This window comes from Calypte anna, chromosome 3, assembly GCF_003957555.1.
Source record: "Calypte anna isolate BGI_N300 chromosome 3, bCalAnn1_v1.p, whole genome shotgun sequence".
NCBI classification, from domain to species: Eukaryota; Metazoa; Chordata; class Aves; order Apodiformes; family Trochilidae; genus Calypte; species Calypte anna.
In genome coordinates, this window is record NC_044246.1 from 26172068 (window position 1) to 26188856 (window position 16789).

Genomic DNA, 16789 nt, shown 5'->3' on the forward strand with positions numbered 1-16789 from the left:
ATGTTCAAAGGCAGACAGCAACCCAAGGCTGCAAACTTTATTGACATGCAAAATCCTCTTCCATATGGGTGATTCAAGATCACTGAAAACAACCAGGCATCTGCCTGGTTATTTGAAGACAGATCAAGCAAAAATATTGTATAAATACTAAATGGATGACCAAAGTAAATTCTCCAATTCCATAAATGACTTAGAGCCTCAAACTGTTTCTTGATCAGAGAGATGACTTCACATTTGCTTGAGGTTTTGAAAATGAAAAAGGAGGATTTCTAAAACAACTTCATATATTTCCAGTAATAAAATTTCAACTCTACAAGGGTCCCTTTTTTTTTTTCCTTCTATAACCTTTAAAAAAGCATGATAGCCTAGATCTATTAAAATGCCTAAGTTTCATGCAAATACACTGGTTTGCACAGACAGTACACAGGACTTACATAGTGTTGTGCCCCGGGACATCACATTATACATGAAAAGTGACCTTTGCAGGTCTCTGATCACCCAGGTTACTACATTTCACTTTTCAACATTAAAATGTGAAAGACCATAACTGTGTTTGAATGACAGAACAAAAAACAAAACAAAACAAGAGTAAAAGCATATACTACTAATTATTAAGCATGAAATTACATGAAATGACATTTTAATCACAGCTGATTTCAACACCTACCCTTCTTCAACATTCAGAGAGCCACTCCAGCCAACAGCATATTGCATTTCCTCTTTTCCTTTGTCACTGTTCTTCCATTTAGCTGCCATCAAGAATAAAGACAGCATCTATGAAACTGTAATGCTTTGTGGCTAAAGATGTAGTTCTATTCCTAATCCTCTTGACCATAAAATACATTCTACAACACTTAGAATAAGTACCAATTACAAACCTTGAAGATCATAAAAATAAAACCACATTTTTACTGACTATTCTAAGGAAATTTACCCAAGAATCCTACATTAAATTTGACAATTTTTAATCACTATATCATCATTAAGATTAGAAAACAAAACATTTTGTTATTCACATGGTGCTATTACAGCTGACAAATATTTGAGTGTTCAATCATCTTCCAGGTGCCAACAGACAACTAAAAAAAAAGTTCAGAGCTCTGTGCTGACACATGAAATCTGTTTACGTGTCAGTTTATGTCTGACACAAAATCTGAGACACAGGGACTCTTCTACCACTGTGTGGATACATCTGCCACTGTGCAGTTCAGCAGAAGCAGTTCTTCAGCAAGTGAGCCAAATCACCTCCTCAGTCTTGATCCAATAGGAATTTTCTGAGGAATATTGCTATCTTTTTATTTTCTGTGAAAAATCAGTGACTAAGCTACACAGCTTTGCAGAGAATGACAATGCAGCATGACAGCTCAATGCAATCTGCCTAATTATGCAGCTCTGAGTTGTAACAGCCTGGCTTTTGTCTTTAAATGGCAAATATTGCCCATGTTAGAGGAGGTTTCCCTTTATCATGGTTCTGTGCCACCAATTGCAGCTGTTAATAGTACAGGCACTCCAGGCAACCACACGTTATAAGCAGCTGGCTGATCATTTTACATATATTAATAAGGGTATCTTTAAAAGAGTTTTGTGAGCCCTGCTTTAGAATAAAATATAAAGCCATTCATTCCTCAAGATGGAGAACAATTTTTCATCAAAAGTGGAACTCTTTAAAAGCAGTCCAACTCAATACTCCCTTCTCTGAGAGACATAGGCTCAGGTGGCCCTTTTTTTTTTAAAAGAAAAATGTCAACTATTTCTTAATGGCTTCTTAATATAGCAGGTCTGTTTATCTTATTGAGCACAATTAATGTTAGTATCTCTGAGCATCTCAAACAACTCAGTAGTTACAGTATATATTAAATATATTTATTCATGATAAAATAGTTTTCTCAGATCAAAATATAGCTTGAGATGCAAAGACAAAACCACTTACTTGCCAATAAATACCTAGAAAATGTATAATGTGTAGTACAAATCACTCCAAAATTCCTGGACTTAAGTATAAGCAACTGAGGGAGAGTGGGGGACAATGACAAAATCTTGTATTACTTACTATGAAATGTACTAGTGTGTACACCCAAGTAGAATGCATACTTACGCACTAAAAAAACTGCTTTCTGCTCATTAGCTATGACCATCAGGTCATTTGTTGGTGACAAGGACAACACACAGTCCTGAAGCCAGTAATTTCTCTGTTTCGTGGAAGCAGATTCTTCTTCTTCCTACAAGTAAAGCTTTAATCAATCTTTGAAGCAATTTTTAAACACAGAAACACTTTCAAAATTTGGGACATTTTGGCTTTCCCTCACTGTTGGCACTAAATGGATTACTGTGTATCAAGTCCCTAGAGCTCCAACTTGCATGAAAATCCATGAGACCCACATCAGCCTTGCACTGATTCTGTGTATTAAAAAACAGAAAACAAAGTACTCAGCACTAACTACTCCTCAAAGTCTTTTAATTTCACTAAAAGATACTAAAAGAATGAGACTTAAAGTTTAGTTATTATTGATCAGAGATTGTAAAGAATATTTTTAATTGGTCTCATTATAATTCATACTAAAAAGATTTAACCAAGGTTATGCATTTGTTATATTTATTTCCTTTCCTAAGGCTGCACCAAAAAAGTCACAAGAATACCCTGTACATCCATCATAAAGTCCACATCAGCACAGTACCAATATTCAGCTACCTATCTTTCTCTACACTACCCTTTGCTTTGTGCAAGACAACATCCTGTTTTCATGACATTTTTGTCTGTTGATACAGACAACACATTTCCCTAACTACTGACATTTTTCAAAACCTGATAAAGAGATGACAAAGTTGACAAGGATACTGGTGACAACACTAACTCCTCATGGCAAAGACAAATGTATCATGTAAAAACATATAACTTGAACTCAAAGAAAACCCTTTTAATAATTCTTAGTGTGATGATTTTCAAACTGAGGAAAAAGAACTGGAAATTAAAGCCTTCTCTAAGTATTTAAAGGAATCAAAATTGTATCTCAGAGAATATAAATGAAATTATCTGCATGCATAATAAAAGTTTTCAAATCTAAACACATAAAATATGCCTCTTTCTAGATAGTGGCAAAAATAAATGTCACAGTTCGAACAGGAGAACTAAAGCAGGATGGCTTTTCAGACTCTGAGAGGGATGGAAGGCAAAGAGAGGGATCTATTCCCTCACACTTCCTGCCATATTTTTTGTAAAAGATCAGAAAAATCAGCAGCTCCTCCCTCTCTTTCTCCTCTCACTTCCTGCTGGCTGTGCTGCTGCTTGTTATTACTTTCCCCTTGTGTTAGTAAAATCTATATCCAATTGTTTTCAGTTTTCAACTTAAAGTCTCCACAAACCTAGGACAGAATTTCTCTATTCTCCCCATGTACACATACACACACACACTATGGGAAAGTAAAAGGGGAATAAAGACTAGAGACTTTTAAGTTAATGTCTCAAAAAAATACAAAGGGAGGAGCTGCAGGATTTCTGATCTTTTATAGAGTGATATTAAAGTTAGAGTTAAAACAGGAAAAACACTGCACTCGTCATAAGAAGCAACTTCAAAAGGTGAAAGACAGAATAATTAAAAATCAGCATTTAAAACAGGATTTCAGCACCACCATCCCTACAAAAGAGCAATTTAGTTCCATAAAAAGACAACTAATGGAAAAAAGTTTAGTTTTGTTTTGGTTTAATTTTCAATGCCTTCTAAAAAAAGCTGCTATGTGCTAAGAGAGAGATACTTGTCCAGACAACTTGAGCAATTCCGAGAAAAGATGCATTTTACACCAACTATAATGCAAATCAACCAACAGTTAAAAATCTGAAAAACAGGTCTTTAGAAAGAAGGGTATGAACCACCAGCAGAAGAATTTTGACATTTTAAAGAGTGAAACAGAAGACAATTTCAACTTAGTAACATCTGCTGCTTCCATCAGATTACAGCATAAGAAGTAAACAGAGCATTTGTTCACCTCATAAGGAAGTTACAAACTTCACAGCACATCCTATAAAGATGTGCTGTGAGAAACACACATTTCATTGCAATTATAGGGGAGCTGAATACCCATCCTATTTAAAAGTTTTTATACTCCTGTTATTCCCTGACATTGGCATGACTGATGCACCCTGACTGGCATGGTGTCTCATTTCAATGTTCATTTCCATTTGTTTCTCACCTCAGGTGAAAAAGCTTTTGCCCTGGTGAAGTAGTTGCAAGGATACTGCCCAGTTCCTTGGCCTTACTTCCTGCATACTGAGACAACACAGCAGATGCTAGCAAAGTGAGGTCTGGATTCCTCACTCTACCTCCTTAATTCTGTTGGATGATTCATTTAGGTGCAACAGATTTCTAGGCAGAGAGTTTCCCTAACATTTTATGTAATTCAGCTGGCAGCTAGAAGTCTCAGCCATGTTATACTTAGCTGAACTAGTTGGACAGAGGGATGTTTTCCTCCTTTAAGAAGCAACTGTCCAGCCCTATCCTACATATGTAATTTGATCCCTCCTGTAACATCACCCACCCATCACAACATAAAATCTACATGATCACTAGAAAGATGCTTGAGTCAGTGGCTCATGATTTAGCAGCCTTTGATTTATATTAATTCATATGGTAGATTATAACTCCACTTCCATGCCCTACTCTCTCTGACTAAAGGACAAAAAGATCCTTCTATCCTAAATATAGAAGGATCTATATTTACTGTAATGAGAAAAAAGCTACAGAATATAAGAAAATGAGTCATTATCACAACAGGTAACATCCAAGCCAGATTCAGAAAGAGTAACAGGAGCAAGGGACAAACAAGTAGTCACATGTAAAACACAGGTCAAGATGCTTTTTGACCAGATAATAACTATATAGGATAAAAGAACCCAACACACACACAAACAAGTGGAAAAGTCTTTTCAAATAGGAAAACGAGCAAAGAAAACTCAAATATATATATACTTACAGGTTCTTGTAATTCTGCTTCATCCCAGGCTCCCCAGCCACCGTCTTCCCAGCTTGTTGATTTGCCTGCTTTAAGCAAAAAAAGGTTTGTCACATTAATGCAGCATAGGAAAGGAAAAACACAAGCAAAAGGATTGTTGGTGGTTGTTTTCATTTCCCCACCAATGCATTATAACTTAATTTATGGCAGATACTAAACAAGTTCTACAGAAAAAAAACATGAAATGGTAGAAATTACTGTCTTATTTCTTTGTATTTACTTCCTTTTTTTACATTACAGAAAAGTAATAACAGATGTAACCTAAGTTCAAATTGGAAATGGAGAAATTATATTCGTTTCAAATTAATTCTGACAAACTACATATAAAACACAGGGCAAGAAACATTTTACAGTGCCTGGTACAACAGGTGCAACAGCCTGGATAATTCCACAGAGGCTCTTTGCACTTTACTACAGCAAATTATTCAATTAAATTTCTCTTTTCTCAGTTTCTCCACAGCCATTTGTAGCCAAGATGTATCTTTAGCTTTATACAGCAAGCTGAAGCAAAGAATGAAGGCATAAGATGGGGGAAATCCTACATGTCTACTTGACAAAAAGTTACCCAGCAGGTACAGTGACTTAAGACCTCACCATAAAGTTTAAGCTTTAGCTTGATTTATCTAATTATTTCTACTCCAAAGACAACAAAACCCCAAAAAGGCAGAGAGAAAGTAAGAAGACAGCAGGCTCTCTCCAGCCCTTCAGGACTGTATGTGTCTATCCCTCAACATTTTCCTCACTGGCATAACTTACTGAAACACACCAGAAGAACCATACAAACACAACTTTATGAGAAATACTATTTCTATACCTAAGTAAAGTATCTTCCTTTCCATAATGGTGGATTTTATTTTGATTTAAGTGAAATGCAGGATCAGCCTGTAGCAACATTCACAGCAAAGGACAGTAAATGTCCCCTGAGCCAGGGACAATGCAGATCCTAACACCACCACTCCCAAAGCAAAAGCTGAAGCTGTGGCCTCTGCGGGGAAAAGGGGAACAAATACCTTTATTATTCACCTCTTTGCATGACAGCACAGAGGAAAATTAATGAGAACTGAATGCTATACAGAAGCCTCAGAGAAAACACAAGCTTTCAACATACCTCAAACACCTGAGTAAACAGATTCACAGAGACAGCCTAATTCTCAGTTGCCTTATGAGTCAATTTAATAATAAAGTCTTACATTATTTAATCTAAAAATACAGAATTTGATGTGAATGTAAAAGTCTAAGTAGAAGGTAATTATGCACAGATATTCAGTGGTAGATGTAAATTCTCAAACACCACCATAACTGGGACCCTCAATAAGTCAGGAAGCATCCCAGCAGCTCTGTAGAAAAGCCAAGCACTGACCCACCTAGAAGCACTAGCATGAAATCTGAAGCAGAAACTTCAGTAAGACTTCAAGGTTTTTCCAAGGATTTCTTTCATGTTTTCCATTAACTGATGCCATGGCTACATTTAGTTTTAAGACATTTAAATGTCATGTCTCCGATTAGTTTAAATTTAGTTTTAAACAAGCAATATTTTGCCATTTTGTAGGGTCAAGCAATATTGATAAAACAGTTTGTATCACAAACACTCCGACTTTATTTGGTGTAAAAACTCAGATTCCTTTGCCACCAAACAAAGCAACGGAGAATCCAAACAAAGCAATTGAGAATCCTGTGCAATGGCTAATGAGGACAAAAAGATCGTTTAAAAATTGCAGCTTAAAAAAAGGCTTTCTACCAATGCTGTTGAGAAGTTATTTCTCAAGACTGCAGAAGAACAAAACAGCCACTCCATTAATAACCTTTATTAAAATTGAAAGGTCTGTACCATCTACAGGGTGAGTCAGCCTGTTCTACTGCACCCTCATCAATAAAGATCTGACTCTACCATTACTTCAGGCTCACAGTCTCATGTTCTATTTGAGGTCAGAATTTTTCCAGTGTACAAATATATAAAGCAGAATTATGGCAAATACTTTTGAATACATACTGCTAGAAGACAGCAGCAGCAAACTTCAATGCTTAGTTTTAGATAGCTAATAAAATTCTACTTCTGATTGCATTTTATTATGTCAAAAGGCAACAAAATTTCCATTCTATAAAATCAGTGGATGAAAAGAAACTTGTCAGTGTGCCACAGTCTAGAGAGAAATATGACCATATCCAAGAAACCTCCCTCTACAGCACACCAACTTTTCCAAGAAACTTCAGCCACTTCAATTCTGAGACTGAACACCCAACATAAAACTGAGCATTCTTGCTACCTCTTTGCAAATAGATTATTACAACCATGAAAATCTTTCTTGGAAGAGGCTACATGAATTGAACAAGAGTGGAAAAATGAGGTAATGGTGAGGCACTATCCCACTGATGAAGCTGCAGAGATGCTACGGAATGCTGGCAGCACCTCCTCCAGCTTATAAGGGTTTACAAGCTTGCTTTTTCATATCCAGCCTCCATATTGTATATAGACTGACCCTGCAAGAACTACTTGTGCATTTCTCAAGCTCCTGCATTCATTCTTTCCTTCTTTCCATACATTAGTTCCTTTTAGAGAAAGAAATTAAAATAAAAATCATTAATTAAAAATAACTGTCTCCTTCACCACTTCATTCAGATACTTCACCTATGCAATAGCAAATGAAGCAGGTTATTTAACAACAGGCAACTAATCTCTGAAACAAGAGAGAGAAGCAGAGGGACACACCTGTCACACTTTAACACAAAGAACACTGTTATTCACCTGTAACAGTGAAATACAGAATATCCCAAGCAAGCTATCATCATGCAGAGACTTTTCCATCCACCAGCACCTGGCACTGATCATCATCAAGTTAGAGATGACACAGGATTTGTCTACAGTGAAGACTGTGAAGAAATACCCCACTGTATCCTTTAGTAACATTACATGTTAAAACTGTGCAATGAAAGGCTTTATCTAGTAGTTGATATGTAAACAAGCCCTAAAAATTTACTGATTTACATTTTTTTTTCCAATCCACTTTTGGGAAAAATCAAGCTTTCCTGTGCCAATCTACACTATTACGCTCCATCTCTTACCAACAGTAGATGTCTGTCTCTGTTTTAATAAAGCAGCAACAATAGGTCAGATTTTGTTTTATTACAGAGATTGCAAAAGTGAAAGTTCAACTAGGTTTAAAAGAACCACTCTTCAATTTGAAGCACAGAGCATTAAAGCATTTCTGAAACTTTAGAGATGCTTTAAATGCTGCACATTTACAGCATTAGTGTTAATTTTTAAAGAAAATTTGTTTCAACCATATTTATCATAAACTTAAGACTCAAAAGAATATCTCTCCTGATAACTGTGTTTTTCTTAAAACAAACAAACAAAAACAAAACAACAAAACACACTAAAAGACCCACACAAGAACTGAGTAGAGGAAAACCTTAGCAGTAGATCTACATCAGTGAGGTATGACTGACTTTTCAAATGATCAAATGACCATGATCAAATTCAATATGAAAGATGTTTTTTCCTGCCCAAATCAAAAAATAACTTTGAGAGTGCAGAGAAACACCAGTGTCCTCCCTACCAGGGCAGCACAATGATCTGGGACAGGCAGTAAAAGCCTTTCCCTCCTTCCCTGACGTCCAGCGCTCTGCAGCACAAGAGGACATGGTTGACATGGACTGGCCCTCAAGAGTCTATGTTTGCCCAAGTGAGAAAGCAGGTATTGAAAATTGGATCCCACAAAGCTACAAAGGTCAAACTACCCTTACCTACATTGATAAATAGCTTAAAACCAAGTATGTTTATATTCATCATTACTTTTTGCAAAATAAATAAGAAAAATTTCAACTCATACACAAGTCAATAATCTGTCTTCAACTAGTTTTACATTATTAGCCATGAAGTACCAAGCTACATGAGCCACAAAACCATTACAAACACTGTTTGTACATATAATAATGATAAATAAAATCAAGTCGTGCATCAATTTTTTTTATATATTACTGTATTGGTTTTGGCTAGGATAGAGTTAATTTTCTTCATGGTAGCTGGTATGGTGATGTGTCCTGGATTTGAGTAATTAGTAAAGAAATAGAAGCAGTTTCTTCTTTTCCATCCAAGGAACTTTAGAAGTGGTCATAATCTTCTTGCTATTTATTACAATCTTGCTATTCATTAATCATAGGCTATTTATTTCCAAAGCTGTGTGGAGGTGTGCTGTGGAGGACAAATATATTTAAGGTCTGTTGCCAGCATTACTAGGAAGCCCCTTTTGAGATTCAGACATCTATCTGTAAGTGGAAAAAAAAATTACATTCAAACTAAGCTCCTTAATTTGAAAAAGAACAACTTACTCACTATTTCTTCCTTTAGATGGTCACACTTGCTTTCAAAGAATAAAAGATGACTAAATTAAAAAAAAAAAATCCAGGTACTACAGGCATTCAAAGTAATACTGTAGATTTCTATAGCTTACAGTTGTGACTTAACTCCAAAACCAGAAACCTGAGGTACCACAAGTGAAAAACCCCACCTTTGTGATGCTATTTAACACAGGAAACAAATGAAATGGATTATATACAAACCACAGTATTTCAGCCTTTTTTCAGGTGCAAGTGATAGCTTATGCTATAGCAAGAAAGAAGGAAATCTAGCCACTGAAGAAGGTGCTAAAGCAGCATAAAATTCAGAAGATAGCTTGGACAAAGGACTCTGACACCTTTCCATCACATGTGTTTAAAGCATGGCATTTTGTCTTCCCCATATCTCAGAATGTATTAACAATCACAGTTGTAACACTACTCAGGTAGAAGGCCCATGCTTGTAGTATTTTACATGAAAACTGCAAGAAAGGAATCTCAAATGTATATAATTCCATTTAAAGAGGAAAGATCAAAGAGCCAATATAAAAGAGCTTGTCAGAAGACTCTTTAATAGAAAGACTCTCCAATAAGAAGGATACAGAAACAGTTAAGAACAACCCTACTGCTAAGTACAATCTAGAATTTGATTTTGTAATGTATTTTTTTCTTTGTAACATTGTTTGCAACTCTGAAATAAAAAGCCTGGTCTTCTGTATTTCTGAATTAAATTAGTTGATCTAGATAAAGCAAAGCATGCAAGCACAACTCCAAAGATGACATTTAGAAGCACTGGGCTGAAGAGTAGTTTTCAGGATGCTGTCAGTTTAACAAGAATGGATTCTGGATACAGATTTTTTTTGCCAGTCTTAAACCATCTTTCTGACTGCAAAAAGCAGCATTAAAGTGACACCTCATAGCTCTGAGCAACCCCCAAAATCAGGGGGCTGTTTTTTTTCCTCCTGCCCCAGCTGCAAAACACACGGGGCAGCATCTCAAAGCTGTGTTCTGTGTCACACACTGCTTTGAAGCAGCCAGCTCACAATCACAGATCAAAATATCATTATTTGGGCACTCCCGAGGATAAGTTTGGTTTTGGTTTCTTTTCCTTACTGGTGTCATTTAAGTAATGGGAGATAAACACATTTGGGAACTAAAAATATCTGCACATCAGGATAGTGCAGATTTTTTTAATTTCATCTTAACACCCCCAGAGTTGAGCAAGGAGCAGTCCTACCTGGCCATGTCACTGAATTGCTGTCATCAAGCCTACTGAATGTTTTTAAAACACAGTTCAAGCTCAGAGTCTGCTGGATGAACAGAGTCATACTACTTCAAATAAACTGGAGTTCCATTTCCCCAAATGAAAGAGATGGTAGAAAATGTTATGTCTTTATTGCTCAATTTTGTACTCGTTTCAGTTAAACACCTATTAATTTCTTAATGCTAAAATTCTGTTATGACTATGAAGCTTTATCACATTCTGCACACAAGATGGATTTGTAGGTCGTGTATGCCTTGGAGACAGTTGTATAATGAAGCTGACTGTTAAAACTGTTTTCTGATCTAGACAACAAGCATCCCAATATATCTCCAACACAGCAAGCTGTAAATTTAAATGTAATGCAAATACTTTTATTTCCAGTATTTGCGCATTTGGAACAGCAGTTTTCAAAACCACTTAGACAGCAATGGGCTCCAGCTCCACAGAGGATTTGTGCATCATTTTTAGCATTAACTTTTTCCAAAAATCTTAAATTCTCAAGCTTTTTTAGTTCCGTGCATTAAAATACAGAAAAACATTCAACCCTTTCTTTCCTAGAGAACAAAACCGCTGGGGATTCCATATGAATTTTTACCCAGCTTACTCTATATCACCATTTTTCTTTAAGTCAAGCGAGGCAAGATCCACCCCACATTTATTCCAATATGCACAACCAAAAAGTAGCCATGTATTGTATTTGTATAACTACAGAACAGTGGTCACATTAACAGTCTCCCAAAATTTCTTAATTTCAGCATTGCAACATTAGCCATCTTAATACACAATTGAGTAATGCAAGGAGAATTACATGAATGCTTCTTTCTCGTGGTTCCTGATGTGGGAGGAAACAGGCACCTGCGCACTGACTCTACATGAGGTTCAAAGGAGGAGGACACTATCTTTTCCTCCCCAGTTTACCAGACAAGTAGATCCTTTGCACAAACTAGACACACTGTTGGGCTACAGGAAAAGATTAAGTGAAGCTGTAGTTGATAGAATGCTGCCCATTATCTTTTTCTAGCATTGAATGTGTTTAAATGTGTAGCTATGCAAAGGAAGGAAAATAATAATAAAGTTCTCTTACAATAAAAATACAAAAACTGTTTTAAAAAAAATTTAGTCAGTTGCCTACATCTGAATTTTTAATATATGTAGCACTTAGATGAGCCCTTAAAGATGAAAATTACAACCTAGACTAACTTATTATAATTAAATGTCACTGTAAAATACAACTGGGAAGGTGCATCTTTTTTACTCATACTAAAGGCATCCAACTTCTCACTTTCACTGAAGTTAAAGTATCATATAGTGATTTAAAAATGCACAATGCTTGCATTTTCAGAATTTAAAAAATTATTTTAATTTAAAATACTTCTTCCAGTGAAGCCAGACTCACAGAAAATATTTTTGTTAAAATGAAAAAAAAAATCACCAAAAATAAAACAGCTGAGAACACTAAGAAACAAAAGATAAAACCTATAGCTTCTAACACAAACCCCAAAATACCCATGTTGAAGATCCTAGAGGTACCTTTTCGAATGTATTTCTTATAACAAAATCTCACAGGAGCTTTTGAAAATTCTACTGTGCTCCCAAAACATTAAATTACTACTAACACCAAGAAAAAAAAGAGCTAATCATAGAATCACAGAATGATAGGGGTTAGAAAGGACCTCTGGAAATCAAGTCCAAGCCTCCTGCCAAAGCAGAATCTCCTTAGGGCAGGTCACACAGGAATGTGTCCGGATGGGTCTTGAAAGCCTCCAGAGAAGGACAGTCCTCAAGCTCTCTGGGCTGTCACCCCTACAGTAAAGACATTTTTCCTCATGTTGGAAGTGGAACTTCCTGTGTTCCAGTTTATGTTTGTTGGTTTGTTGCCCCTTGTGACATATATTATGTATATTATATATCATATATTATTTGTCATATATCATATCTCTATTATAGATGATACTATAGATAATTTTGCTTAATAGAATTTTTAATATTAATATTGATTTTCTTATGGTAGTCAACAGTCACCGTTTTTCATTAAAGTTATAAATACTTATGGAAGAGTTTCCATACAAATGCTGTGTACCTTTTTAAAAACAAAACAAAACAAAACAAACAAAACCACCACACATGAAAAAAATTAGTCAATAAAAGGTGCTTGTTCTCCAGTTTAAAATAAAAAAAAATTATGACTTTGACATGTGTTTATTAAGCTATGTTTGGTCACATAAAAGCAATTACACATATATTAAGTTTAGCACAAAAGCTGAATTGAATAACAGCTGAACCTATTTGCTTTTTTGAACTTCTCAGTAAAAACAAACTACTGGTTAGGATTTGGTTGGTTGGTTTGTTCCCCCTCCCACCCGAAGCGTAAAAAGATCAAAGCAGATTAAGACTCAAGTTTTGAAGTGTACAACTTTAACAAGCTACTGTTTTGAAACAGTGCATTCTGCCAGTGGAACAGTTTTTACTAAAGCATTTCTGATAAAAAAAGCCATTTATTTATATCTTGCTTAGTTAAAAATATTTGCACTGGCTTTGTGCCTTAACATGCAAAATATATATATATTAAATTTCTGTGCTGGGTAGACCACAAAGGAGCAGCAAAACATTTGGAGAAACCAGCGCTTCTCCAGAAGAGAATCCCTTGCTCCACCCAGCCAAACCAATTTTTTTCTGACTTAAAAGAAGTTATCTTATTTAACTTAAGATATCTCTGCTAATTATAAGGTGTTTCTCCCTGTCAAAGATGAATGCAAAAAGGATTTAAAAGTGGCTAGCTGACTGTCTTATGTGAAAGTCACTGCGACCTCTTGCCTGCTGGCATTCATGCTTATTTATCCTGAGCCACAAAACCAGCTGTGGTATCAAAGAATTGTAGGCACACATCCAAAAGATTGCAAAAAGTCTAAGTGAGCAATATTTGGAAAAATACTCAGTTCTGACACTTTGTCTTGATGATGAGCGAGCAAATACAGAAACAGTCCCAAACACAACCAGGTCATTACAATGGAAGAACAGCACATTTGGGAATGTGCATAATCTTTGATTTCATCAGTTTCTTAGTCTTGCAACATACCAAGTGTTTCCTTGCTTTACAGCTGCCATTTGATAAATCCAACAACAGTGTCCAAAAGTTATTTCACATAAACTTCTCTCACATGTACCACCAAACAGGAAGTATTTTAATTTCTTTCATTACGCTTTCAGAAACACAAACACATAACAATCTTTTGCTTTTATCTTCAGTATTGAAGAGGCACTAACAAGACCCTAATGGTATCTGAAGGGGGCCTACAAGAAAGCTGGAGATGGACTTGTTAGGATCTCAGGTAGTGACACGACGACAGGAAATGGATTCAAACTAGAGGAGGGTAGATTTAGATTAGAAGTTAGGAAAAGTTCCTCACCATGAGGCTGGTGAAATACTGGAACAGGTTGCCCAGAGAGGTGGTGGAAGCCCCATCCCTGGAAGTTTTTAAGGCCAGGATGGACAGGGCTCTGAGCAACCTGATCCAGTGGGAGGTGTCCCTGCCCATGGCAGAGGGGTTGGAACTACATGATATGAAAGGTCCCTTCCAACCCGGAAAATTCTTTGATTCTATAATGAATAAAATTCAATCTTGAACACAAGCTCACACACCAAAAAGCTCAGTAAGTACAACAATGTGCATACCAAAGTTTTGGTGGTAAAGCTACCTTATTATATAGCTTACTTTAAAAACCATTTTCACATCTTTTTGTCATCTTTTTACCAGAACCAGACAAGGGCCAATCATTTTAAACTAAGGGTAGATTCAGACTGGATTTAAGGAAGAAGTTTTTTACAGTGAAGGTGGTGAGACTCTGCAACAAGCTGCTCAGAGAAGTTATGGATGTCCCATCATCAGAAGTGTTCAAGGCCACATTTGCTCAGGGCTTTGGATCAAACTCATCTAGGGAAAGATGTCCCTGCCCACGGCAAGGCAGGTGAAACTAGATCACGTTTAAAGCCCCTGATGTAAACACCTTGAATTGAAAATACAAAATATGCCTCTTGAATCACTTTTTTTTTCTTCTCTGGTTGCAACATGCTGTCAATTAACGTATGTTTACCTAACCGTATGCCTGACAGACACCTAAAAGATAAGATTGCTTATCAAGTCGCCTCCCTGGTGCATGGTGAAGACTAAAGACAGTAGCAGGACACCCAAAAGACTGAAAGATAAGGGTGACTCATCTCCGGGAAGTCGCTGTATCTGTGTCTTATGCCAAAAACCAGACCCCTCTGCTTTCTCCTATAAAAACCCCAGGAGAAAAGGAAAAGACACCAGCTTTTTTCTAGACCCCCCCTTCTCTCGGCACTTCGGCTTCAGCTACAGGACACCAGCAACGGAGAACCCAAAAACAAGCAGGAGCGATGGATCCTACGCACCCGACTACAGCCTGAGGCCAGGGGGGGCGGATGGTGGTAACAACTTGATTACCCCCTTCTCTCTTTTCTTAACGACCCTTCTCTCCAAAGTAGCTAATTGTATAAATCCTAAAATAAATCCTTGTAACTTGTTTTAATCCTAAAGCCTTGTTATTTTTGTAAATTCACGCGTTGTCTATAAGTAGTGGCTGAATTTTCCTCGCAATCAAAATATAAATAATAACTCGGATTGTAAGAGCCCCCTTCCAATAAAAAAATACCCTATGATCTCCTCCCTCTTAATTCCCCAACAGACCTTTTAAACTTTTTTAAGTAAGCATGTTCCTGCTTTCTCTGGTAGCTCTATCCACAGTTACAAGGACTTCACAAGCGTCCTCATTAACCCCTTCAAACACTAATTTTCCATGCTGTTGCCAGAAGACCACAACATCAGCCAATTATAATTAACAAACAACAGCACTAATAACATCCAGGTCAGTGTCTCATTTCTCCGTGCTGCCCCTCTATCCTGGGCCTGGATCTGCTGATCCTTTTTTGTTGAGAACACAGCTTCTGTCCCCGACAGCACAGCTTGCTCTGTGCATGACCACATACAACAGAAATCTGATCCATAACCTCACCCTTTGGTTGCTGTACGATTTATCGTCTTTTCATTTCAGCTGCCAAACTAAATCTTTAGTATACTTCAAGGGTGTTTTGCATTATCAGACAGCCCGGCATGCAGAGGATTTGTTAACTGTACTAGAAAATCTTCAGACCAGACAGCCACGCTCTCTTGGCAAGAAAATTACAAACTTTCATCTCAAAGTTTGCGGCACAAGGGGTCCGTCAGCCAAGAGCTTCCACCTACACGCTACAGGACGTGGACCCACACGAACAGCCGAGCACCTGAAACTCCCCCACGGCAGGGGAGGTCAGGACCTATGGGTGAAGATGTGGCAGCCGGTGCAGGACACCCACCCGTGACAGCCCTTTTTCACAGCAACAATGCCACTCAGCTACCCGCAGCCGCCACCTGCACGACCCCGGCGCATCACCGACCCCGTGGGGACGGTCGGGAGAGCGGGGACGAGCGATCCCGGAGCCCAGCGCTCTGCCCCGGCTTCCCCTGCGGGCAGACACGGCTGCGGCCACGGGGCAGCGGTCAGGGTCCCGACGGGGCACCTCTCCGCCAGAGGGCCGGGATGGTCGCTGTACCGAGCTCCGAGGGAGCCTCGGAGAACAGCCCCGCCGCAAGCCCTTCATAGGGCCCGCCGGGCCGAACCGGTCCCTCCCGCTCCCCAGCACGGCAGGACGGGGTGGACTCACTGCTCTCCTTGGCGGGCGCGGCGCTGCCCTGGCGTCGCTGGGGGCAGAGGAAGTCGCGGGCCGCCTCTAGGTCTTGGAAGTGGCCGAAGGGAACCAAGGCGCACGACATGATGGTGGTGGCGGTGCTTGCGGTGGCGGTACCGGGGGTGTTGGTACCGGTGCCACAGCCGCACAACCCGGAAGCGCTCTCTGCCTTCCCCTCCCTCGCTCGGCCCCGCGAAGGGCGCACGCGCGCCGCTGCCCGCGCCTTCCCGCGTGGGGCGGGGGCTGTCACGTGGCCCGGGCGGGCGTGGGGCTGCGCCCGAGGGGGCGGCCGGAGGGGCGGGAGCGGGACCGGGAGCGGGACCAGACCCGGGACCAGAACCGAGAGTGGGCTTTTCTCCTTTTCTTTCGTTGGGCAGTGGCGTGGGTGGTTGCCGGCTAGAAACAGTTGCCCCGTGGCGAGGCGGCGGGAGCGGGAGCTGCCT

General features: G+C 38.7%; 1 protein-coding gene across 2 annotated transcripts in view; it reads right to left on the minus strand.

Annotated features, from left to right (window-relative positions):
* RAB3GAP2 (RAB3 GTPase activating non-catalytic protein subunit 2) overlaps nucleotides 1–16584 on the minus strand; it is a 46424-nt gene extending 29840 nt beyond the window's left edge. Inside the window, exons 1-4 of one of the 2 annotated variants that reach the window (XM_030447884.1) lie at nucleotides 16323–16584; nucleotides 4966–5030; nucleotides 2096–2219; nucleotides 668–749 (exon numbers count right to left, since the gene is read on the minus strand). In XM_030447884.1, coding sequence (XP_030303744.1) covers nucleotides 668–749; nucleotides 2096–2219; nucleotides 4966–5030; nucleotides 16323–16431 — 380 coding nt within the window. In that variant the 5' untranslated portion in view covers nucleotides 16432–16584. Of the gene's footprint in view, nucleotides 1–667; nucleotides 750–2095; nucleotides 2220–4965; nucleotides 5034–16322 lie in introns of both variants that reach the window. The other variant, XM_030447883.1, reaches the window with a different exon arrangement.
* Between the last annotated feature and the right edge of the window lie 205 nt (nucleotides 16585–16789).